A 26846-nucleotide genomic window follows, 5' to 3' on the forward strand; every position below is an offset into this window, starting at 1 on the left:
CAGATAGAGAGGTAAAGCGAGAGATCACGGTAATGTGGATTGTCAGTAAAAAAGATCCTATCTTCACACAGGATTTGGCGGGCGTGTTTTGTTCAGTTTTGCTGTATGCACTGACCTCATGCTGTCTGTTCCTCTGCAGTTATCTGTTTCCTGATGGTCGCAGTTATAACCCAGACCTGACTGGCCTGTGTGAACCCACCCCACATGACCACATTAAAGTCACTCAGGTGAGGAGGGGTTTTAATTAAATAATTAATGATTTATTCATTATTGTGCACTTGCTATTATACACTTATGAATATCAAAATGCAAATATTTGTGTATGGGATCGGTGACCTTTGTGCCACTTTTTCTCCACAGGAGCAGTACGAGTTGTACTGTGAGATGGGCTCTACATTTCAGCTGTGCAAAATTTGTGCAGAGAACGATAAAGATGTGAAGATCGAACCATGCGGGCACCTGATGTGCACTTCCTGTCTCACAGCCTGGCAGGTACATGCACACAAGATGTGTATATCAATCAAGCGAGGGTGGTGAGAGCTCTTGAGCTTCATCTGAGTCCTAGTTGTTTTCTGATTTTACTTAATTGGTGTTCATAGTGAATTCTATCAGCAGGACAGCGTGTATTCCAAAGTCAGGCGTCACCGACCGGCAAACGCAGAATTGAAAGACGTTTGGGGGATGTGCGACACATTGCTAGATTTATTTTTCATGCAGAAAGACACGGCTAATACAATATCTGAGAGGAAGGGAATTTGAAGCAAACAAGAATTTCGACACATTTCCCTGCACTGTAAGGAAAATTTGCCTACTGAAAACTTGCAAATTGGCTTTGCAAATTGGACGGTATAAAATGTAAAGTACGGTTCAGTTTTATTTGTTTAAACGAACACATTTAAAAAACAGACACAAAGATAAAATATGGAAATAATTCTACAGATTTCCCTCATATACCACCGTGAAGTATTCTGGTAATTGATTTGTGTTCTAACTTTAGAATATTTTTCCTTTGCTGAAATATCGCTAGATCGTAACAGCTTGGGAAAGGGGGACAGTATGTCTCTGCTGTCCTTTTGCTGACCTTCTTCTTGTATGATAAAACAGCAGGGAAGGAATGACCCCCCAAATTTAAGGCAAAGTATGTCCCAGATTGCATACATGTGTGTTAGATTTTCTGTGTGCACGCGCATGTGTGTTGGTTTAACGTCTACAATTATTTAAAGGTGGATCAGAGATATTGCTTTATGTTGTGTATTTCTGCATCAAATTCTCACTAAAGCATCTGTGCTGCTTAACAAGGAATAGTTTAGTAGCATCTAGTCTTTCGGATGCAGGCTATATAGGCAGTTAGTAGTGGTGTATAGGAACCTATGCATAGATGGCACATATTATGGTGTCAATTGCATCTCCAGAAATGACTGTTTCTGAGTCCATGGTGTTGCAACATCAACTCTTCTTCTGTGCCGTCAGAACGGTGTGTGGGTTCATTGGTTTACCATTAATCTTTTTTTAATCTGGTGGGTTCGTTTTGACCAGTGACCTCTTAACTGTAAAAATAACACTCACGTTCATTTAATGAAACAAATCCAACCGTTTAAACATTTTACACATTGTGTAAATACAATTCAAATGGACAAAATTATTGGGACACCTGACTTTTCCGAAACCATATGTGGTTCTTTCCTAAACAGATACAGCAAAGCTGAAGGCACAGCTTGAAATTCAGTAGCATGAGATTCTACTGCATAAAGTTTAACTAGGAAACCCAAACCTGTTCTAGCAATGCTATGCCCCTGTGCATAAAGCAAACTCCATGAAGATATGCCTTGCATGGTTTGAAGTGGAACAGCTCCTGCTACAGAGCTCTGACCTCAACCCTATTGAACAACAGGCCTCCTCACCTCACCTACATCAGCACCTGACACTTGGGTCTGAATGAGCACAAATCTCCAAACCACATTCCAAAATCTAGAGGAACATCTTCCCAGAAGAATGGAGGGAAATATAGGAGCAAATTGGGACGAAATGTGGAATGCACTAGTTAAAAAGCACATACCATACTTTTGCCATTATAGTGTGTAAAAATACAGCACAATAGTTGATGAAAGAGCTTGTCCTTCATGTCTGAATACAGTAGGTTTAAGTTGAGATTATTTATTTTATTATCGTGAATATCAGTTTTCAGGTTGAGATGAATCCCATTCAAGTCAGGCTAATAACTATAACTCTGTTCTAACAGGAGTTATTAATGTTAATAATGATAGGTTGTGATTTTCCAAATAAAATACTCAATATTTTAAAATTATAAATATTAAAAAATTATCATCCGCCAGCCTCCGGATCTCCCCGAACTACACTTTAAAACGTTTCCTCCGCTCAATCTAAACAGCTTAAATAGCGCTTGATAACAGCAAGCTCTCATTTTCTCTTCCCGCAAGTGTAATTAGTATTAGCTTTCAGCCAGTGCTTTGATGTGTCACGCGAGTCCCTGTCCAGATGGCCTCCATAATCATCTTTTGTTCTTGTAAATATTGACACTCTTTGATTCTGCAAGTTTAAGTTGAGGAAATGAAAGATGAATGTTCTGCTTTTCCTGCCATGTGCGATCCGTCACCAGGCATGGAACCCCCTAGAGAGTGCAAATTCCTTTTTTTTTTTTTTTTTTTTTTTTTTTTTTTCTTTTTTTTTTCTTTTTTGTTTTTATTGGGTGAATGTCTAATCCATCCTGCAAGGGTTTTTTTTCTTTCAAAGAGTAGTAGGGTATTGAATCAGTTTGGAATCTGTGGTGTGAAATGCCGAGGTGCCGGACTTTCGAGATCAGGGCATTACGAGAGCATGTGTTCTGCAGCTGGTGGTGATTGCCGCTCTTGTCGCCTCCGATTCGGCAAGCAAAGCACTTCCTCATGTAGTCGAAGTGTTTCCACAGCAGGACCCTGTTTACAGCTTCAGACAAATAAGCAAGCCTGAGCTGCTGGGACTGGCTTCACCAAAGGCTCTTGAGCTTGTGTGCGATTTTGTCCATGCGTCAGTGCATGCCTGCGTCTGTTTCTGCTAAGAGTGGCCGACTATTTAAGGCACTTTGATTTGTGTGTTGGAATTGTGTATGAGTGCGTGTGTTGCTCTTTCGAGTTAATGTGTAACATCCCCCACTTTCCACAGGAGTCAGATGGTCAGGGCTGTCCATTCTGTCGCTGTGAGATCAAGGGCACCGAGCCAATTATCGTGGACCCGTTTGACCCCCGAAACGAAGGCGCCAAATGCTTCTTTCTGGAGCATTTTAACTCGCCCATGCTGGACCTGGACGACGAGGATGATCGAGAAGATTCTTTAGTGATGAACGGCCTGACCATCAGGAAGGTAAATGTGTAAAAGTATCAAACTCCAAAATGTTCTTTTACACCACAGCAAATTTTCATCAATAAGAATGTGCAAAATGTATGAATGAATTTACTTCAATTCAAGGATAAATGTTGATCATTATAGCGAATAACTTCTATTGGCACCCAGAGAAACACACACATCAGTGGTGGACAGTAATGAAAGACATGTAAATGTAGCTTTTTCTCGTTTCTGTACTTTACTGAAACATTTCCACTTGGGGAGACGTCAATACAACTTCACTGCATTTCAAAAAAATTTTTTTACTTTTTACTCAACTACATTTTGCGAAATCACTCGTTTTTTATATATATATATTTGAGTGGATAAAAACGTAACGTTTTGTTTTTTATTTGGTCCCTGGTAATTTTTATAGAAATCAGTGTGTTTGACTCATTAATACAATATTTATAGATTGGTGTGTTAAGAGTAACAGTCTTGAAGAGTCTTGTGACAAAAATAATAATAGGAACATTATAGCTAAGTACATTTGAAGGCTTTTGGATTTTTACTCAAATACTGGAGTCATAATTTTACCGAGCATGTATACTTTCACTCAAGCACATGGTTTTTGTACTCCGTCCACCACTTCAGATGCTGAAGTGCTGACATTGAAGACTCCTTGTACAAATGCTAAACGAATGTGTTCCTACTGAAAGTTACACATAAATGAAAGAACAACATGTTTGTGCAGAGAAAGCATGATACTGCTGGCTTCTTCCATAAATGTTCATAAACCTCTGTAAGCTTCAGCATGTCAACAATAATGCATTTTTCTTTGCATAACATTATAAATTGCTTATAAGCCTACAGGTCTAACTGAACAAACATTTACAGTAGAAATAATTCATTAGAATAAGCAAAAAAACCCTAACTAAAATAAACAACTTCAAAGCTACTGTCCTAGCTTTTCTGCTCGAGGAAATTACTGAATCCTCCTATATGATTGGTCAGAAAGTGTAGTGATAAAATATATCTAGTTTCTGACTTGTAGTACAGAATCACAGGTTTACTTGGTACAAGTCTAAGCTTAGTCTGTATAGATTTAAATCCAGACTTGCAAAGGTCTCAGTGTTAAAGGCCATGATTAGTTATCCTCTCATCATCCCATCTTTCATACCTCTTACTACTTTTTTGTTTGTACTAGCACTGGTAGCAGGCAACATGCTTTATCCACTGTGATCATTACACAATCCAGTCCTTTTTGTCCTCTGTTGTGCTCCCATGTTTCACTTCAAACAACTTTTCCACTCAGCTCTGGTCTCGATCTCGCATATATGCTTTACAGCAGACACCTTTTAAAGGGGACATTTCTGTCCGATTTTCTTTTCACTTGTATAAATATCAACCACTTTCAAAAGAGAAAGAATTCTGCCTTGGTTTTCTTGCAGATTGACTGAACCCGGTCTGCATTATTGACTTTATTCTTAATTCTGTTTGCAGTTTAAAGAGCATGCTGAACTATTATTCATGTAGCTCAGTATACTAAATGACACTTTTATTAGGTACAGGATGATGGAATGTAAAAAATATTTTATAATGATTCTAAACGTAATAAAAAGATTGTGTACTTCAAACCTAGTGGTTTGACTACTCTGATCATAAGTATCGTCCCCCCCGTAGTGTTCAGAGCTCCAGAACTCCCCTATTATGTCTCCCACTTCCTCTCCTGTGAGCCAACGCCGGAAACCCGTCGCTGATCATGCGGGAGTTCAGCATCTGAGTCTGCCTCCAGTACCACCCCGCCTCGACCTCATCCACAAGGGCGTGATCCGTTCGCCTGCTGCCAGCCCCACCGGCTCACCTAAGGTGTGTTTAGAGTATCTGTAGTGTTATTACTTTAAGTTACACACTGTCACATCTCTATTTAGTGATATTAACGGGATATTTCTTAGTCAGATTCCAAATCGGATTTTGTTTTGTGCTGTTTTAAGTATTTTTTGACAATCTTTAACTTTGGGTCCATATGCTTTTCTGCTCGAGTTCTTTAGGTCAGGGGTGTCCAAACTTCCCCACAAAGGGCTCGTGTGGGTACAGATTTTCATTCCAATCAACAACAAATTTTACCTGTTTAAATATCAAGATCTGTAAATTTTCAATGATTTTAGGGTGTGGTTCTTGATTGGTTCGAATGAAAAACTGAACCCACACCAGATTGGAGACCCCTGCTTTAGGTGTTTCCACCACCTAGAAACATGCCAGTATGCTAAATTGCTTACATTTGAATTTCCCTTGTTGTGAGCGAGTGAATGTATGTGCACATTACTTTGTGATGGACTGGGGTCCCATCCAGGAGTCTATCCCTGCCCCATGCCCACTGAACCTAACCAGGATCAAATTGTTACTAAAGATAAACAAACAGATGAATGTATATTACAACAAGAGTGTAAATACACTCTCCTCTTCCTTCAGGGCTCGCCAGGTGCATCCAGGAAGCAGGACAAGCCTCTGCCTCCTCCACCTCCTCAGAGAGACCCTCCTCCTCCACCTCCTCCTGAACGCCCTCCTCCAATCCCCCCTGATTTCAGAGCCACCTGGCTGGCAGTGCCGCCCTCCTCCTCTTCCTCATCCTCCTCCTCCTCCTCCTCAGGACTTCCTCGAGACATATCTCTGCCCTCAGAGGCCTGGAGCCCAAAAGACACAAGTCACATGGCAGAGAGCAGAGCAGGAATGGAGCGCTCACCCAAACTTGCACACGTTGCGCCTGTTCACCTCAATGGCAGACCCCTAAGCTGCAGCGCCATCGGCTATAGACCAGATGCACACACGGACTGTAGTAAGGTGAGACACAGTCATAAAGAGAATTACTTCCAAACAGCAATTGGATATTTTTTGTAGACGGAAGCAACTGAATACTCCTGAGTAAAAAATGGGACCTTGACATCATTTATGTCCCAGTATTAAATGGACCATTATCAAAAGCATAGTGTGATTCCTTTAACAAGAGAATGTCATTTGCATCATCATAAGATCTCCTGAATGATTTAATCCTTCTGTACAACAGCAGAAGGATCAGGTTTTATTTCAATTATGCATCTCTTAGTAGTTCATAGTTATACACCGATCAGGCATAACGTTGTGTTGGTTCCCCTTTTGCTGCCAAATCAGCCCCGACCTGTCGAGCATCAACAGAATTATTGTATCCAATTGAGCTACAGTTGTTTGTCTGTTGGACAGGGCCGGCCGCCCATGACCCTGTCGCTGGTTCACCACTGTTCCTTCCTTGGACCACGATACTGAGCACTGCAGAACAACCCCACATGAGCTGCAGTTTTGGAGATGTTCTGACCCAGTCGTCTAGCCATTACAATTTGGCGCTTGTCAAACTCGCTCAAATTCTTACGCTTGCCCATTTTTCCTGATTTTAACACATCAACTTTGAGGAGAAAATGTCCACTTGCTGCCTAATTTATCCCACCCACTAACAGGTGCCATGATGAAGAGATAATGTTATTCACTCACTGTTCTTAATGTTATAATGTCATAATGTTATGCCTGGTCAGTGTATATAGTTTATTATTACTTAGTTAATTCCTGTTGTCAACAGAAAGTCTGATGCAGATTTATATATTGTTGCTGTTTGCCAAAATTTGGTATGCTGTTTTTCATGCACAAATTCTAAACCTGGGAAATATTTAGTTTGCTATTGTGAACTGAAATTTTATTGTTAGCACTTAGATAGTAGGGTCTGTCCACCCACTGTGTGAAGTGTGCAAACCCCCCCCCTTTAGATCTTTACCTGCAGTGATTCAGCACGTAAAAGGTCAGGACCATGTTGTACCTTTCGGTTGGTAGTTCTCTTGCACTTCTATTTTGGGCAGACAATGGTCAGGGTTGCCTAAATCTGTTACTAAGCAACAGGCGAAATATTCACTCCTTCAGGCTATTTGGGCCATGTGTGGTGTGTAGAAGAGCAGAACCTGGCACTGGAGCAGGAGATGTCCGTTTCTTTCGCAGAACTATCAAAAACCATCAGGGTGCAGTTGTCGGATGGCAGATTTAGCGTCAGTGTACCAGCGCCTGCTGTTTTGTGAGTCCTTGAGTTAACTAGACTGAAACAGACACACAGAAACAGAACACATTTAGATTTGGGGATTATGTATTAAATAGTGCCCATAATACTGAGAGAGGGAAGTGTGTGTGGGTGAGGGGGCAACAGAAAGGATGAGAGGAAAAGGCAGAGATGGCCACGTGTGATCTCTTGAGTGGTGCCTTCTTCCTGCCAGGGTGACATTTGAAGGCAGAGCTTTATTGGGGGACTCATTAAATATCACCACAGGACCACAATCATGTTGGTTTCAGCATTGCGGAAGTGTGTCAGAGAGAAGAAGAACTAGAGCCTGCCTGCAGCGAGGTGACACGAAAAATAATGCCTGCAAAAAACTGTAATACGTATTTAAACGAAATGTTAATTTTAGTTTAAACCAGAATCAGATGATTTTTTTCTCCTGTGGGACTGAGCTACAGAAATGTAGGCTATATGAAGAAGAGCAGTGCGCTCTCTCTCTCTCTCTCTCTCTCTCTCTCTCTCTCTCTCTCTCTCTCTCTCTCTCTCTCTCTCTCTCTGTCTGATTCTCACTTACACTCACTCACTTTAGCCTGTAGGAGGTGCTGTGCCACTGCAGCTTTCTCACAGCAGGGTGTATGTGTTTGTGTGTGTGGGTGTTTGTGTGGGTGTTGACCTCTTTGCAGCTCACTAACGGTCTGCTCACCTCTGAGAGGTATGATGTCCCCCCTCAACGCCATTCCCCTCCTCCACCCTCCCTCACCAGCATCAACAACCAGAGGTGAGTATCAAACACACACACTCACTTGCACTGACTTTTTTAAAAGACTGGCTGTGCAGCCTAATCTCATAGCATTCTGCACTGATTCTCAGAGAGAAAAATCAATTTAGTTCCAGATATGTGAAAAATGAGGGGGGCAGAAAGCCCCAACACAGCCACCATCATAACTACACAGCCTTGCAAGCACTGTTACAATACATATGGTTATATATGATATGATTGAGTTAAATAAGATAAAATATTGCTCGATGAATTTTTCACCCAGCTTTGCTAATCATTTGGAAAGTTCTTTTAAAAACCTGTCAGTGTTCTCCTAACTAGAGGTTGACTAATAGTGATAAACCGATTAAAAATTAATAAAAAAAATCAAACATAGTAATCCATGTAGAATAGAACAAAACTTTATTACAAAAAAAACCAGTAGTGAGTCATGGAAATGTGATAAATAAAATAAATATGAATAATTAATACATATGATTAGATTATTGATAAATACAAAATGATAAATAATAAAAAAATAAGCATTCTCATGGTGTTAGTGATTTACCTTTTCAGCTGCTCCAACAAAGAACTACTGGAAAAAACCATCGGTATGGATTTTTGCATATAGCCGATAGTTCCAGCAAGACCGAAGAACTGATCAACCTCAACTACTAACATACACCAAACAGATGTTTTCCTATACTCACAGTTCTGGGCTCTTTAATTAATTTGCACTGTATTGTCCCTTCTTTATTATATTCTTATGTGTGCATCACATTGTGTTTTTCTTCCTTTCTGAACACAAAGCCAGCTCCATGAAGATATAGTTTACACGTGTTGGAGCGGCAGATCTTGAGTGGCCTGCTATAGTGCTTTGAGCACCTGTTAAAATCTAGTACATCTTTCCAAAAGAGTGAAGGTTCTTATAACAGCAAATGGGGACTAAATGTGCAATTAGATGTTCAAAAAGCACATGGGTATCTGCTCAGTTGTCCACAAATTTTTGTCATTGTAGTGTATGCGTCAATGTGTGCCGGCACGTTTAGCCGTAATGTGCGAGCGCGTCGGGTCTGGGTGTCTGTTAGTGCCAGTCGTGCCATTGTTTGGACACGTGCTGCAGTTATGCAAAAAAACAACAGACTCTGTTGTTTGTGTTCATTGTACACACACTTGGGCACACACAGTTGAGTACAGAAGGCTTAGAAAGGTCTTTCAGTGTATAGATTTAGTCATAAGTGTGGTCACTTGAGCTTCCTGTATTGTTAAAATGGCAATGGCATTTAGTGCTTGCAGGTGTGTGTGTGTGTGTGTGTGTGTGTGTGTGTGTGTGTGTGTGTGTGTGTGTGTGTGTGTGTGTGTGTGTGTGTGTGCGCGCGTGTTTGACAGAGCTGTATGTGTTGAATGTTTAGAGTTCTGCCTGGATTTGTGTGTAATTGTGACTAGAGTACGGGATGACCCTGAGTTTCTGAATCCTGTGAGGCTGGTGTGTGTATGTGCCTGTGTGTGTGCCTGTGTGTGCTTTGTTCAGTAGCTAGAGCCTAAAGAACAGCTGTGCACACTGATCTGCTGGCTTAGGGCATAGTAGATTCTTTGTAATGAACAGCTCACATACTCAAGAGTGTTGATGTAATTTTCCACCTTAGGGAAAACACACACACACACACACACACACACACACACACACACACAGAGTCACTGTTTTAACAGTGCTCTGGCTCAATGATGCTGAAGAGGTGGAAAATATAATTCTATAAACGCCTTAGTGTTGCTGAGAAATGAACCATGCCCACTCTGTTCTGATTCACAGCTGGTGTGTAACAGTCTCCTTTATTAAACTAATGTTTCATTTGCCCTCTAGTGGTCATGGATGTTAAAGCAGTGCTTGTGTGTGTGTGTGTGCGCGATTCAACCAGGAAACTGCAAGAGCCCTCTTATCCGATTGTTGACCTACGTTTCGATGTCCCTATTGTGCATATCTGCCTGTTTTTCATCTCAGATCGTTGAATGATTTTTGACTAGGTGATTTTATGCTAAACCTCCAAGGCCTAGGTTTAATGTTAATCTTTCATGTAGTAGGAAAGCTCCAGCCAAAGTGCTGTAAAAGCTGTGGGTGTGAGAGAGAGAGAGAGAGACCAGGGGTGATTGAGTGTCTTCTGATTAATGCGTTGCTCAGACCTTTTTGTTGCCGGTGAATGATTAGGTTCGAACACCCACAGACACTGATTTATCATCACGTTCCTTTTTTCTGCCGTTTCTACCATATTTTCTGTGTATCATGCGATGGTGATGTATTATAGTTGTCAGATTGTTTTCCAAACTGCATGCAGGTTTTAATTACGAGAAAGATTTAGTCTTGTAGCACATTAAAATATGCAAAATTCTTCCCACTTTGTTCTGATACAGACTGAAGGTGTATGTTCGTGTCTTTTACTTGAGTCTCATCGTTTTCTCATGAACCAATAATCACCGTCTAATTTGTCTTTGTTGATGGAGTCACAATGTTGTTGATGTATGAACCGGTTTGTTGGATCGCTTTGTAAGATCATCAAACATTTTTACTTACTGTGTGTCCTCACTACAAAAGGCTGTAACATATGTTCACTGGTTAATTTTCAGCAATTGTTTTATCTTTGGGTTGGCAGGAAAAGGAAATGGTCTATACATGGAACATCTGTCTATCGCATTCACATTCACACACTCATTCATTGCATGGAGGTGAGAGGAACTGGAGAGGCGATCACATGGACAATATGTGAAACTCCACACAGACAGTAACCCGAGCTCAGGATTAAAGACTGTAACAGTATAATCTACGTAGTGCTCTATATGCTTAATGTCTTTTCAGATGTAGCTACAGACAAGGTGACTCCAATAAGTGCTTTATTTCATGATGCGTTTATGAAACAGGATTTCGGATACAGTTCAACCGTACATCCAAAATATTTAAATGTGGGTTTTTAATCCTTTTGGGAAAAAAATATTGTGCGAGTTTGAGTTAAGCTTCTTTGAGGTAAATTCAATGTTTCACACAGCACTAAAACAGGCTACATTTAGATCAGTGCGTGAGAGGAAGAGGATGCAGCAAATTCAACACTGCTCTGTTTGTTCAGGCCTGATAGCACTGTGTACTGACAATTCTAGAAAGTAATGATGAGGCGTGCTAATGGTAGTGTTTCCATGGTATTGTGTTTGGTAACGCTGATGTGTTTTGTTTTTTTGTGTGCGCGCGCACGGCAGGTTTTCGAACCCATTCAGCAGCATGTGCTTGGAACGGTCGATAACAGACAGGCCCGAGGACGAGTATCAGATCCCCTCTTCTCACCCAGTGTGCATCACACAGCCTCCTGTGTGCATCTCGGTTCGCATCCCTACCAGGTACACACACACACACACACATACACACACACACACAGAAGCACGCACTTCCTCCCACACACTAAAACAGCAACATTCTTCTCAGATTTAAAGCAAAGCACAATGCCCACAGCAGTTGGTGCCTACAACTCGCAGTACAATATGGCTGGTAATTAACTCGCAACTTGCTACTGACACACAATGGGGATCTCATCCTCCTGCTGTGTTCACTAGCTCGCTCAGCTTTATGAAAAATACAACTAAAGCATGCTACTTGGATAAGCTACTTAAGTATAAGCATAATCGAATAACAAAATTGGAATTTTTAAACATGTTACACTTCGATATTTATTTTCTCGTTTAATGCCAATCGAGGCAAATCACAATACACATCTCATTACTGCTTTAAACTACAACACACCAAGCTACATTTTTACTGAACATGCTCCCTGCTATTGTTAATCAAATGAGAGATGTTTGGGTTTAAATAAGAATAAGGCAAAGTCGGGTAAAGATTTATCCTTCTGAGATCTAGCGCTAGTGTTATTTGTTTGTTGCTTGAACATTTTTGAAACATCTGACTAGCTGACTACAGACTGACTCCTGGTTACCTGCACCACATCCTCTATAACCAGCAGTTATGTGCACACGCGTATGTGTGCGCCTGTGGTTTCGACAAAAAACTTAATAAGTGGTTGGGGCATTTGTTTGGTGTACAATTAACTATTATTAGAGAGGAAGAAATGAGCTCATTTATTATTTAAAATTAAAATAGTAATTAATAAAAAACTAGTTGGACTGAATATATATTGCACAAGGTAAGAAAATGAAATGCAGCATCTATTCATTCCTTTACTATTCATTTAATAGTCGAAGCATCTTCTTTATAGTTGTAGTTGGAAGTAATGATTGTTCTGCTTGTATAAAGATTTGCATACTGTATGGAGATGAAAAAAAAAGAAGACCATGTGAGCGAGTATAAATGAATAATGAGAGTGAGAGATATTGTGAGGGTATTAAACTTTGTCTTGGATTTAAAGAGACATTTCATTACAAATGCCATTTTGAACATTTTGATTTTAACCTTTCGCTCCCAAAAAATCTGATATAATGTAAATTTAATGATGAAACGTGAAGTAAATGGGATTTTTTAAATGCAACTTTTGTTGTCTTTTTTTTTTTTTTTTTGCTAAAGATAATGAACATGGTTCTATGTAAATCAAAATGTATAAACAAACATGGCCTGTCTTTTGTCTTTTTTTCTGCAGGCTTTCAGAAAACTCATCTGATCTGAGCTCAGAAAGGAAGAAGCTGAAAGCTCCAGAGCATGGTAAACACTAGCTGTATTTCTGCTAGAATTTAGTGAGCTTTTAACTTTCATATCCATCGTGTGTGTGTTTGTGTGTGTTTGTGTGTGTTTGTGTTTGCATGTTACTCCGTGCAAGGCTAAAAAAGCAGGTGTTGGGTGTGTGTTATAAACGGGCGGTCGATGTGTCTATTTAATGAAGCAATAGCTGAATCTAACTCGTATTTCTTGTAGGTGGGTTTGACTTGGGCGTTTCAGTTTCAGGTGGGCTTCCTGCTTCACAATGTCCCCTCCACAACAACCGGACTCCAGCAGACTACGACATCCTTTTGCCACCACAAGGTAACCAATGATTTTGCGCCTCTTACAGGAATGCTGGCTAATGGGCTGTTTTTATTTTGGTTCATTAGCATGTTTCGACAAACTGTTCGATTCTCAGCTGTTCTATATGCTGATAAGGTTAACATTACTGTTCATTTTTACTAGCGATTGTTTGAGTAGTAGGATATCAGTAGGAATCCACAAATCAATTATGTCAAATGTGCCTTTATTAATAGATGATAGTTAGATGAGATTTCTGACAGGATATTTGACTTGGTTTAGGATTGAATAAATGTAATCAATTCTAACGTGACCTCAGCTGTAATTTTTTCATTTTTTGCCAGTTGTATGTTAGTTCAAATAATATTAGTTGAGCTGTAATATTGCCATCTAGTGGTGGAATTGCAGACGTGCAGGCGATCAACTTAATGTTTTTTTTCACGTACTTGTCTTGTCTCAGCCTTGCCAGCAGAAGATCCGTTTAACACAGCACCCCCATCACAGCCTCCACCTCCACCCCCTGTTAGACACAGCTTTCCAGACGCATCGTCCTCCTCCTCCTCCTCCTCATCTCCATCCTGCCAGAGAGCTGCTCGGCCAGCATCTGGACACTTCCTTCTTAGCTCAGGTAACTTCTCTGCATAATATACCTCAACCTATTGCAACAAAATAGTATTCTGTCCTGTTCTGTATTCTATTTTTTTTCTATTGGTTAGTACTGTTTTTGCTTCCCGGTTGAAATTCGACACCAGTGGGATATTAGGGACAGAGCCAATGACTTATTTTGTAGCTCACTGTTGCTCATAGTGTTCAAAACCAGACACGAACACAGAATTGGCACCGTTTTATTTCACAGTCTACACAAATCTTTAAAGTTTGATAGTATAACTTGATCAGGTCTGAACGGCATGCAGCAGTTTTTATGTAGGGAATAAAACATGAATTGGCTGATGATATGGGGGAAACAATTCAACTATGCTGGAAGTTTATCATTTTCCTATAACACCCAAAGTGTTTTATTCACCTCATTCCACAGCAAATTCTCACCTTTTTTTAATATTTAATAACAACACATGCATTTATTATTGTGAAACCCCTGAAAATACCCTTATAGAATAGAAATATAGAAATGGAGAGTGTCATGAGTGCAGATTTCTGTATACTGTAAAAACATATAAGAAAACCTACAGTTACAGATTCAGCTGCTGTTAAAAATGAATAAACAGCTTCTCATCAGACAGTAAAACGCTCATTGCACTTGTTACCCTTTGTTTATTTATTATTATTATTTTTTTATTATTACAAATTGGCGTTTGAGTCATTAATAGAGTTTCCTAAACCTTTCGTAAGAGAGCTGTTTATCTGTCCTTTTTTTGCCTTATAAGCTGGTTACAACAAATTTGTGTATTTGAACTAAAATCCCAAGTTCCTTTTCGTCCATTTGGGACAGTTCTTGCTGTGTATCGCCATACAATGACTTTCAAGAACAAGATATTTACAATGGTACATCGATTTTAATAGTACTGTAGTGGTGGTTATTTAATGTCGTGCTCTAAACATGATTCATTTTGTGTGTGTTTATATTTAGATACTTTCCTGGATGTTCTGAACAATTCAGCTCCTCTACCACCTGTTCGAAGACAGACCGGGGAAAGTGCAGTCCGAAACTCGCTAGAGTACGATCAGCTCCCTCCGGCAACAAGTATGACTAAGTCATTGACATGATTTCACATTAAATATTTGTATGTTGTTTTTACACTCTGACTACTTAAGGTCTCTACTAATATCTCTTATTTATAGGTGATGTTTCAGAAAATCTTTATTGCTGAAACATCTTTAGAATAGACAGGTCTGTTTGCCAACACTTCAGAACATGCACTATATGGACAAAATTATTGGGACACACTTAACTTTAAATTTTTTTCTTTACTTGAATTAGGAGACCCAAACCTGTTCCAGCATGACAATGCACCTGTGCTCAAAGCCAGCTCAATAAAGTGGAAGATCTTGAGTGGTCTGCTATAGGGATTTTCAGTGTAGTAGTATAGTATAGAAGTATACTGCACTTTTGTCATTCCGATTGAAAGATTCTTTGGGCTGTTTACATGAGACGTTATCTAATCCGATATGATGTTTACATGTGCCCGCGCTTTCAATCGGAATGATTTTGTGACATACGCACGTTAGCCCTCAGTCTTGTTTGTTGCCATTTTCTCTTACGAGCGCTATTTTTATGCAAAGTGTTGCTCTTAATAAAGCAACAGCGCAAATTTGTGTTAAGACTACTGCTGCTGGAAGGTCTGAGGAAAAGACGGGCATGGGAGTGTTTCTGGTGGCGGTGCGTCTCATCACCCCTCGTAAATGTGGAGTAGGATGTTCAAAAAGCACATATGGATCCTATAATCTGGTGTCTACAAACATTTGTCCATATAGTGTGTATGATGTACATAGTCCCAATGAAGTGCTGTCAGGGGTCCTGTAATGTTTGTATGATATTGTGTAAGGATGTTTGTTCAGCTCATTAGTGAGAGATAAGTGCAGTCTCACTGAATTATTCAGCATGACTCTGCATTGCTCTTAGTGTCTCGAGTTTAGGACGAGTCTGAGCTGCATGGTCTCATCAATTCTTTATGACCTGTTTAATGGAACACTGCTTCATTTCCGTCCACAAGTGGCCGGAGATTGTCTGCAGGCACCCGCGAGACCGCCTAAGCCCTTTCCTCGCAAGACCCCTCCAGAGATCCTGCATCGGAGACCACCAGAGTACTCGCATGAGAGCGTGGATGCCAAAATCGCCAAGCTGATGGGTGAGGGCTACTCATTTGACGATGTCAAGAGGGCGCTGATGATCGCTCAGAATAAAGTGGACGTAGCACGCAACATTTTACGCGAGTTTGCCCTGGTGGCACCAAGACTGAACCTGTAGGCAAATGCCCCCTCTCCTCGGTCTGACTCAGCATGGGTGCCAGACGGGCAGCATGCAGGGTGACTACCCTACAGACCTGGCTCTGATTACAGGCATCCAGCAGAGACTGGGACTTTGGAGAGTGTGTGAGAGAGAGACATGGGCATGATGCCCAGCTGGGCTTGAGGAGGAAAGTAAAGGATTCAAAACGTGGAACCTGTGAAAAAGCCTTGTGTTTACAGTGCTGTGCCGCGTGGTGGCTTAACGCTGCTGCTGCTGCTGCCGCTGCCGCCGCCGCTGCTGCTCTCTGCTCAGTGCCACTCTGTTTCGCTCCAAGTAGGACTGGAATTGACTGAATTCATATTGATATTAAATTGAACTCTGTCTTGACTGTTGATGTTGCCAGTTTGTTGCAGGCTGCTGTTGCCTCTCCTGCCAGCTGTGCTATTGCTGCTGCAAGCCTTAGTCTAATACACACACACACAAACACACATTACACCCCTTTGTAGTTTTACGGTCCTGTATAAACGTTTTTTTGTTTTCATGGTGATCAGTTGAATCTCAAATTGCACCCCATGGGTGGTGTGTGCTTTGTTTTGCGACTGCTTCCTCCCTCTGAGTGAAGAACTGTGAGAAATACAAACTCTACCACTAAGAACAGTAGAGTGCATCTTTTTACAGTGAATCATTTTCTCCCATTTTACAACTTAATGAAGTCAATTTTATTGTGAGAGAGAGAAAGAGAGGAGGGGGGTGTTGGGGGTTGAGATGATTGCAATGGATTAAAGCTGATTCACCACGACCACATATATAGAGAGATTTTTTTTATTATTATTTACCATTAACTGAACTCAAGCTGGTTTATCATCATTTGTTTTTTGTTTGTTTATTAAAAGACTCAGCATACCTTGCCTCCAAGCCTTCCTCCTCTTCAGGATAGTTCTTTTTAACCATTAGCAACTGCTATGACATGAGGTTTCCTCTCTCAAACATATAAGGATTTTTTTACAGGTCAATGTTGCAGGATTGAGCTTAAAACCATGCCATAAATCTGCTTTCCTCTAACAGTAGCAACAATAAGCTGCTAAAATTGAACCCGTTTGGAAAGGATTGGCAAATTGTGGCCACACCCATGCACCGCTACATTTCCTAAACTACAGCACGGTTATGCCTTAAAGGTGTCCTAGTTATTGGAGTACCATACTGAGTGCGATTGCATCCATTCTTTAGCAAGGCTTGAATTTCATTGTAACATACTGCACATCGGCGCACGCGTTTTGTTTTGCTTTAATGTGCCACTTTTTAAACAAAAGATTTTCTCTTTAGCTGCCAAATGAAAGGCCTCTGAATGTATTTTTCTGTTGAGCTTCATTTCCAGAGGAAACGCATTTAAATAAATGATTGCAGTCTCATAGCCATGCATCCTGTGTGTACAGCCCTGAGGTCATAACTAGGACTGATCACCTATCAGCTGCTCTCTTTCTTTAAAAATAAAGATTATCATTAAAGCAGCATTTCCTTCACGGTTGAACAGTTGGATTGTGAAGGCTATCAGGTTGCAGCCATCGGCTCTCATCGTCTGGCCCTGAGAAGAACCCATTTCCTCTGGTTTTAACTTTCCAGACATTCGGAAACATCCTGATGTTTATCAGTTGAAAAAAAAAAGGGAAGTGTGTTGTATTCTTGGAAAGCTTGTAGAAGTCCGAGTTGGAGGAACTGACGCAACACTTCATCTAATGATTTAAACTATCGATTGATGTTTAACCAAATTAGAGCAGTGAATTTTATTTGGTCACTCATCAGATCAGATTTGTTTCATACACTTTTTCAATTAGATTTGTTTTTGCACTGGTCTCTCTTTCTCCCCCACTTTAGCTCTCCTCAGACGAAGCACACCCCCTCTTTCCAACCCACGCAAACAAAGTGGCCTTTGATAGGATTGCAGAGGGTGGGACAGTTTTTATTTTTTTTCTTTTCTTCTTTTTTTTTTTTTTTTTTTTTTTTTTTTTTAAATGATGGCTTTTTTAATGATTTTTCCCTCTGTGAATAATCCTTTGTGGATCAAGTAACGCGTGCAATTTATTTATACTTTGTTAAACAAAAAATTCCTGAGATTATTTTCATTGTTGAGTAATGATGTTAACTTGCGATCTGTTCTTGTGAAAATGTTTTATAAAAGCCAGTATTAACATTAAAGTGTGGTGTTGGTGTGTAGTGATCTCATACAGAGTTGAAAGAACAAATCTGGGAACTGGTCACATTTTGATTGACACAATAAATGCTTTTATAATTATTTTTTTAATTTTTTAATTGTATTGGATTATTTAGCTGTAGAATATTTCTAAGCAACAGCTTCTAGATGACTTATTATTATTATTATTATTATTATTATTATTATTATTATTATTATTTTAGCTTCCACCATTAGGGGTCGCCACAGTGGATCATTCGTCTCCATACCTGTCCTCTACATCTGCCTCTTATAAACCAACTACCTGCATGTCTTCCTTCACCACATCCACAAACCTCCTCCTTCCTGGTGGCTCCATCCTCAGCATTCTCCTACTGATATACCCCATGTCCCTCATCTGTACATGTCCAAACCATCTCAATCACTCCTCCCTCACCTTGTCTCCAAAACATGTGCTGTCCTTCTAAACTCGTTTCTAATCCTGTCCATCCTCGTCACTCCCAATGAAAATCTCAACATCTTCAGCTCTGCTACCTCCAGCTCCACCTCCTGTCTTTTACTCAATGCCACTGTCTCTAAACCATACAAAATCGTAGGTCTCACCACAGTCCTATAAACTTTCCCTTTCACTCTTGCATATACCCTTCTATCACAAATCACTCCTGCCGCTCTTCTTCACCCACTCCACCCTGCCTGCACTCTTTTCTTCACTTCTCTAACACACTCTCCATTATTTTGCACTGTTGACTCCAGGTACCTGAACTCATCCACCTTCTCCACCTCTTCTCCCTGCAACTGCACCACTCCACTGCCCTTCCTCTCATTCACACACATGTACTCTGTCTTACTCCTACTGACTTTCATTCCCCCTGCTCTCCAGCGCATACCTCCACCTCTCCAGGCTCTTCCCAACCTACGTCCTACTCTCAACACAAATAACAATATCATCTGCAAACATTGTAGTCCACGGAGATTCTTGTTTGATCTCGTTTGTCAACCTGTCCATCACCGCTGCAAACAGGAAAGGTCTCAGAGCCGATCCTTGATGCAGTCCGACCTCCACCTTGAACCAGTCTGTCGTTCCTACTGCACACTTCACTGCTGTCACACTGTCCTCATACATGTCCTGCACCACCCTCACATACTTCTCTGATACACCTGACTTCCTCATACAATACCACAACTCCTCTCTCGGCACTCTGTTGTACGTGTTCTCTAAATCCACAGACACACAATGCAACTCTTTCTGACCTTCTCTATACTTCTCTATCAACATTCTTAAAGCAAATAATGTGTCTGTGGTGCTCTTCCTCAGCATAAAACCATACTGTTGCTCACAGAAGGTCACCTCTTATCCATCTCTTATCCTGGCTTTCACTACTTTTTCTAATAACTTTGTGTGACTGATCAACTTTATTCCCTTATGCTTAAAGATCAGTACCAGCAAACTCCTCCATTCCTCCATCATCTCATCTTCCAAAATCTAATTCAACAATCTTGTTAAAAACTCCACTGCCATCTCTCCTAAACATCTCCATGCTTCTACCGGTATGTCATCTGGTCCAACCGACTTTCCACTCTTCATCCTCTTAATCGCTGCTCTTACTTCCTCCTTACTAATCCTATCCACTTCCTGCTTCACCATCTCCACATCAACTACCCTTCTCTCTTTTATTTTCCTCATTCATCACAGTGTCTAGACTAATGAGACTGATATGTTCCAGTCACTGCAACAAAGCAGACCTTGATAACCAAACTTAAATTCTTCAGACAGGGTCATCAAACTATTTATTTAACAAGCAATTTTACCCCCCAAAATAGGTTAAATAGACCAGTAATGCATTCATTACATTTAAAATTCATTCATTTATCTACATTTATGTGACTGCTTGCTGTAAAACCCCCATTTTAGCAAGAACACGTTTACAGAATCACATATACACTATATAAGCAAAAGTATTGGGGCACCTGATGTTTCCAACCATATGTGCTTGTTCCTCAAAATCACTCAATTGTATTGAAAGCCATTGTATGTGGGAGCATCGAATTTTCCACTCACTTGAACTAGCAAAGCAAAACTTGTTGCAGCATGACAATGTTCCTGTGCACAAAGGCAGCTCCATGAAGGTATGGTTTACATGGGATGGAGTGGAAGATCCTGAGAGATCGACAGCACACTCTAAAATCTAGTAAAAATCGTCAATAGTGTGGATTTATAAAAGCAAACGGGTACTTAATGTGGAGTGGGATGTTCAAAGTACTTAAGGATCTGGTGTCCACAAACTTTTGTCTGTGAAGTTTTTATCATCAGCACATTTTATCACTAGCTGGATTTAAGGCTGTTTTTTTAAACGTGAGCAATAACAGAGACTAACATATTATCTATTCATATCTTTCACAACTTGAGTCTGTTTTGCTATGACATGCACTTTCAAACCCATAAGTGTTTAGTCGCCAACTCGGTTTTCATCATTTTGCCTGCGTACACAAATGAATTAGCTTTAAAATGCAGCAATCGAGATGTGATCTAAGTGAAGACGTTTAGCCATAATTCAAAGTTTTACAAATATTTGGCTCGGAAGTAATCGGCCACTTAAATGACAGCCAGTTTAATGGCCAGGTGTGGCCATAATGTCTCCATCATTTTATGGCAGATTAAAGATAGAATCAACCCCTGATCTTGTAGGTGTTTAATTAGCATTTGGTAGATATTTATAGGAATTCTCACTCTGCATTCCAACGATGTGTTAAGGAGGCCACCATTAGCCTGATAATAAGACAAACCTACTGGGAAATAGCTAAAGATTTACAAGTGGCCAAATTAAATATTAGGGACAGTCTTTAAGAGGGGAAAAAAGGGAATGCACTGGCAACACTAAAAGCAAATTTTTAAGGAGGTTAAGACTTCATTTGCTAATTCCCACTAAAGGTGGCTGCAGAAAAACCTGGCAATGGCAAATGAGGGAATTTATCCCACAAGTTTTAAACACAACCTATACACAGATCAGGCATACATTATAACCACCTGCCTAATGTTGTGTCTGTCCCCCTTTTGCTGCCAATAAACAGTCCTGATCCTTCCAGCATTAACAGCATTCTTTAGACTATAGCAATTTGAGCTACAGGAGCTCGTCTGTTAGACCGGACCACACGGGCCAGGCTTCGCTCAATGAGCCTTGGCCCACCCATGACCCTGTTGCTGGTTCACCACTATTCCTTCCTTGGATCACTTTTCCTGGATACTGACCACTGCAGACCTGGAACATCCCACAAGAACTGCAGTTTTTAAGATGCTCTGACCCAGTCGAATCCTTACGCTTGCTTATTTTTCTTGCTTCTAACGCATCGACTTTGAAAACAAAATGTTCACTTGCTGCCTAATAAATCCCACCCATTAACAGGTGCCATGATGGAGATAATCAGTGTTGTTAACGCACCGGTTATGATGTTATAATGTCATGCCTGATCAGTGTAAATTGTTCATTTATACAATTATTTTTATGCCTGTGAAAAGAGGGATTCAGTGAACTGGCTATAGTTCCTAAATGCTTAGTGCAGCATTTTTGTGAACGCGCTTGAATTAAAGACAAAAGTATGCCACTACAGTCACATCTCGATTGTTTCATTCCCAATCCAATGTGTTTGGTGTACAAAAAGTGTCACTGTAGAAATACTTGTAAACCAGACTGTATCTACAGAACAACCTGAAGGTCTGATATTGGGTGGATGAGAAAGGCACAGTGATCTAGCAAGGTTTTAAACATGTTTTAACAAACTAAACACCTCCATCGTCTTTTGCTGCAGTTATCAACTTGTGCTGCTAATATCATGAACAGCAGCTACGCTAATTTCTCTCCACTGCTTCTCTTTCTCTCCCCATCCTGAGGCATCCTGAGGTTTGGCCAGCTCCAGTCACGTCCCACCTCATGAAGATTATGGACCTTTGAAGAAGTAGATGCCGAACTCGCAAACATCCTAAACCATCTAGCGACGTATCAGTGCCAATTGGATCCCACTACATGTGTGGAGTTTGACATTGGACCTCTTTGAGTGTTTAAAGGCTCTGGCATGGAGAAGCTGGTGCTGGATCTGTGATGATCATAAATGTCCTCTCCTAGTTTTATAACCATAAAGACTGTATAAGACTGTAGAAAGATCATTACTTATAATCTTATACTTCAGTGCTCATGTTAGTTCTCACTCTCCAGTGTTCTGTATTGTTTTAAGATTTATAATCACACTCTTGATGTCACCCAAATGAGGATGAGTTCCCCTTTTGAGTCTGGTTCCTCTCAAGGTTTCTTCCTCATAACATCTAAGGGAGTTTTTCCTTGCCACAGTCACCATGGCTGCTCATCAGGGATAAATACACACCGTGCACCTTAACTGTTGATTTCTGTAAAGCTGCTTTGAGACAATGTCTGTTGTGAAAAGCGCTATAGAAATAAACTTAAGTTGACTTGACTTGAGTAGATCTGCTGATTATAGTGAGAGCTGGTCAGTCTTCTGCAGTCAATCCACAACATTTCCTTTATAGACATCTGAGGACCAAAGATATCACACTTGGGATGGCAATTTTCTTGTTCTTTGTGTGAAATAAAACTAAACCCGGAGTTTCTGGATAAGTCGTCTAAGTGTCGGAGTTCTTGATTAAAGGAAAGTGGTTAATCGAAAAAAGAATCCAAAGCCCATACACAACCTTCAAAATGTACACTTTATTTTCAACAAAAGTACAAAACCAAAAGCTGGTATTTACAAACACTTTTATGGCCTTCTTCTCATTTACCCTCTTTGGTTTCACTGCTGCCCTGATGACATGAGATTTTTTTTTCCCCCCATGTATGTATCCAGAGAGACAAAACTAAACTAAATCTCAACCTGTCTCCATGCATCTCTTCTAAACATCCTGCAGTGGTGGGAACTGAACATAAATAAGTGGATATGGATGAGTGGGGAGGGACTTTTTCTTTTTTTTTATAGCTAACTAATGCCCAGGCAGAAGTGCAGCTAACCTCTCACAACATAAATAGCCAAACATGATCTAAGACACAAAGACATATTTACAACCTCTTTCAACCAGTTAACGGAATAATGCCTCAGACTATCACAAGCTATCAAACTACAGTGTAAGACTCTAAATCAGTGATATTATAGACTAATAATATGGTAAAAAATAAAAAAATATAGTTCAAATTAAAATAAAAACAGTGTACAGAGTAATCAAGTGTTGAGGTGTATAAAGAAAACGCACACTATACCTTCTAGACTACCTACATAAGCTAAGAGAAATCGAGGAAGAAGAATCTTCTCTATGAAGAAACTAAACTTCATTTCTTCTTTGTATCATTATTTTTTGAAAAATAAATAGTCAAATAAAAGTAGGCATTAAGGCTTTTGTGCAAGGCTGCAGAATATGGTGTCATTTCCGGCTGGATTTTTTATGCTACTCTGCTGCTTGAGCTGAAGTCAAGTATCTGTGACTGATCCATGATAACATTAAAACATGAGTTACAGTTTTGTACTTAGTGTCTATCCCATATAATCACCCTGTTTAGTGTGTTTTAGTTAGTAGACTGGGCATGCTTCTATAGGATTCTCAGTAACTTATTATAAGGCCAACAAATGGACATTTAGGACACGCCCCTTTTTGAATAAAAACATTTAAATAATACTTAGCAAACTGAAACCGGAAGATTGAACCCCCTACTATTAACATTCCTATTACACAATATGTCCTAAACCATTCCAAAAAAATCAACTTCTGGAATCGAGTAAGCGGAAAACCTAAAAAAGGATGGGGGGTTGGGGGGATGCACAAGAAATCGAAAAAGACAACGAGACTGTAACAGCAGTGAAGTCTTCATCTCTCCGTAGTCCTGCATTACTTAAACCTGAATTAATACAGCAATCTCAGCACTGACCAAAGAGAATGTGCTCTCCAGTGACATATTTACAAAGGCCTGAAAAGTGTACAGTAATTCTTTTTTTTCTACTAAAAAGAGGGAGGGGGAAAAGAGGGATCGCTGAACCCATCACACCAGCAATGCGCATGAATAAAAAATTTAATTAAATAAAAATAGAAAGCATTCACAGAGAACACACACACGAAAAAAATAAAATCAAGTAAAACAGAACTAAAAAGACAGTTTTCAGTGCAGACTAATTCTTTTTTTTTCTTTTTAACAACACAGGTGTTTTTAACTCTTGCATGGTGCTCGGGTTTCGCTTGGAGGAACTGTTTGTCAGGGTGAATTAGGCGGCAGGCTAGAAATATTCCAGGCGATTCTGTGATGTGCACGTTTGCAGCCTGACAGCCTATCAGGAGTCTCAGATCAGATGATGGATATGTTGTGTTGTACAGCACATTCAGTGTGACAAGGCCTCTCTTGAAAGAAAGAAAGAAAGAATTTACATTTACTGCATCTGCTTGAAAAAATAATCTGATGCTCAATAATAATAATAATAATAAAAATAAAAATCTCGTAGTTATGATTGAACATCTACATCACGCTGGCAGTCATTACAAGCTCAGCGAATTACTCGATTATTATTCTAATATTATGATTCCTTCTAGTCGGGGTTTCATCATCACGCGGTGCTTTAATCCTTTTGATTATTTCCCTTACATTTTCATTGGATTTGCGGAACCGCAAAAAAAAAAGCATTTCGGTGACTGATTATTTTAGCTTACCGTCTCTGTGTCCCGGTCCTGTGTGTCACTCTAAGGCTCTTGTCTATGATTGTTCTCCTCCAGCTTCTTGCTCTCCTCTGAGGTGCCCGTCTCCTTCTCGTTCGTCTTCCAGCTGCCTTGTCTGAGGAATACATCGTGTGTGTTAAACACGTGCTTGGCTGATTTAACTTTTGGCACTGATGTACACGAATCACTACGGATCCTTATAAACTGATCATTAGAGAAGATTGGACTAATGGGCTTTTCCTGATATTTTTAACAATGTGTTTTGAATAATTTTTTAAAAGGAGCTCGTCATAGAATAGTGTAAGAGCTGTGCAATAAGCAGCATTTGATTAAGCGGAGTGTGATTGCTAAATTTTATCTATACGGAACGACTGCATCTACTGTACCCCATGCACAATTTTTTTTTTTCAGCACTGTGCTACTTGTGGGTTTCGGAGGGTTGGGGGCGGGGGCAGAAACGAGAACTCCATTCGTCTTCCAATTGAAAATGACACAGAAATTAGTTTTTTTACTGGTCATTACACAAGCCATGAGAGTGGGGAATCGAGCTGCTGTGAAATCTTTCTTTTTGTGCAATCCTGAGTGACTGAGTGTTGTACTCATATTGTCCTATTGAAGGATAGAGGGCTTATATAGAAGGCATGTGGTCTATTAACAGGCTTATAGAGGGCTTATATAGAAGGTGTGCAGTCATTGAAAGATATTTGGCATATATAGAAGGCACGTGGTCTTATAGAAGAAAAGAGGGCTTATATAGAAGGCATGTGTTCTTATAGAAGAATAGAGGGCTTATATAGAAGGCATGTGGTCTAATAGAAGGCTTATGAGGCGAGTGTACAAACTACTGTAATATGTGTGCCTTATTTTTTAGATGGCATGCATATCAGTCTTCATTCTAAAAACCCATCAAGATCCTCTGTAAGCCATGTTTGTGTCTTTCTAACACTAGGAACTAATCAAGACTTGAATCAGAAACAGAATCTTGACATAGAAAAAAAAAAAAACGTGAAAACATGCATCGTATGTGCGACTGGACCCATCAACTTTGTTCTCGATTTGTTCACTTTCTGACCCGACAGACCGAATGCTATGAGTCAGTGCTTCAATAAAAATAATAAGTATTTAAAAGCTCACATAGTATAATGATTTCACTCGCACTTTAAAACAGAGCCTCAAAGTTGGTGCGTAATAAGGCATCGAACTAAACTGGTAGTCTTCCGAATTCTTTTGAAGGACCAACCTCTTTACTACAGAATATCCTTTGCACTGCTAACTGAGACTTACAGAAGACGACAAAAGTAGCTCTAGAGTTATTTTAGCACGATAGCAGAGAAAGAAAAAGCGCATCACTCTTCTACACCTGTACGCTGTAATGATTTCTAAATCACACTATCAGTGACACCCAGGTGCACATACACTGGCTGGAAAAAAGTATTGGAACACCTCACTTTTCCAGCCATATTCTTAAACTGTGTTAAACTGTTACCACAAAGTTGGAGGCACACAATTGTGTAAAATGTATTTGGATGTGGTAGCACTGAATTTCCTCTTTACTTGAACTAGGAGACCCAAACCTGTCCAGCATGACAATGCCCCAATGAACAAAGTCAGCTCTATGAAGATTTGCTTTAAATGGGTTGGAGAAGAAGATCTAGAGCTCTGACCGCAACCCTATTGAACACCTCTGGAATTAATAGTAATGCTGATGGCACCCCAGGCCTCCTCACTCTACACCAGTACCTGACTAATGCACTTACAGTACGGCTGAGAGTCCAAAAATCACAATCACATGCCCAAATCTAGTGGAACATCTTCCCAGAAAAATGGAGGTTATTATAACAGGAAATGGGCACTAAATGTGGAATGTGATGTTTAAAAAACACATGGTGTCCACCAGTTCCCATTTCTTTCTCATTTCGACAGTG

At 40.1% G+C, this 26846-nt stretch overlaps 2 protein-coding genes across 3 annotated transcripts in view; one reads left to right on the forward strand and one right to left on the reverse strand.

The window, feature by feature from the left end:
• The window catches only part of cblb (Cbl proto-oncogene B, E3 ubiquitin protein ligase), an 81900-nt gene extending 63565 nt beyond the window's left edge, over nucleotides 1-18335 (forward strand). Inside the window, 12 exon segments of the mRNA XM_046860735.1 lie at nucleotides 140-227; nucleotides 361-492; nucleotides 3160-3357; nucleotides 5002-5187; nucleotides 5791-6159; nucleotides 8071-8165; nucleotides 11385-11522; nucleotides 12770-12831; nucleotides 13042-13149; nucleotides 13589-13756; nucleotides 14717-14830; nucleotides 15801-18335. Of these exon segments, the coding sequence (XP_046716691.1) occupies nucleotides 140-227; nucleotides 361-492; nucleotides 3160-3357; nucleotides 5002-5187; nucleotides 5791-6159; nucleotides 8071-8165; nucleotides 11385-11522; nucleotides 12770-12831; nucleotides 13042-13149; nucleotides 13589-13756; nucleotides 14717-14830; nucleotides 15801-16054 (1912 nt within the window). The 3' untranslated portion in view covers nucleotides 16055-18335.
• Nucleotides 18336-22924: 4589 nt separating this feature from the next.
• alcama (activated leukocyte cell adhesion molecule a) overlaps nucleotides 22925-26846 on the reverse strand; it is a 70300-nt gene continuing 66378 nt past the window's right edge. For both annotated transcript variants that reach the window (XM_046860991.1, XM_046860990.1), the window contains 2 exons: nucleotides 24916-25036; nucleotides 22925-24609 (listed from right to left, as the gene is read on the reverse strand). In XM_046860991.1, coding sequence (XP_046716947.1) covers nucleotides 24946-25036 — 91 coding nt within the window. In that variant the 3' untranslated portion in view covers nucleotides 22925-24609; nucleotides 24916-24945. The remainder of the gene's footprint in view (nucleotides 24610-24915; nucleotides 25037-26846) is intronic.

The sequence above is a fragment of the Silurus meridionalis genome, chromosome 11, assembly GCF_014805685.1.
Source record: "Silurus meridionalis isolate SWU-2019-XX chromosome 11, ASM1480568v1, whole genome shotgun sequence".
NCBI lineage: Eukaryota > Metazoa > Chordata > Actinopteri > Siluriformes > Siluridae > Silurus > Silurus meridionalis.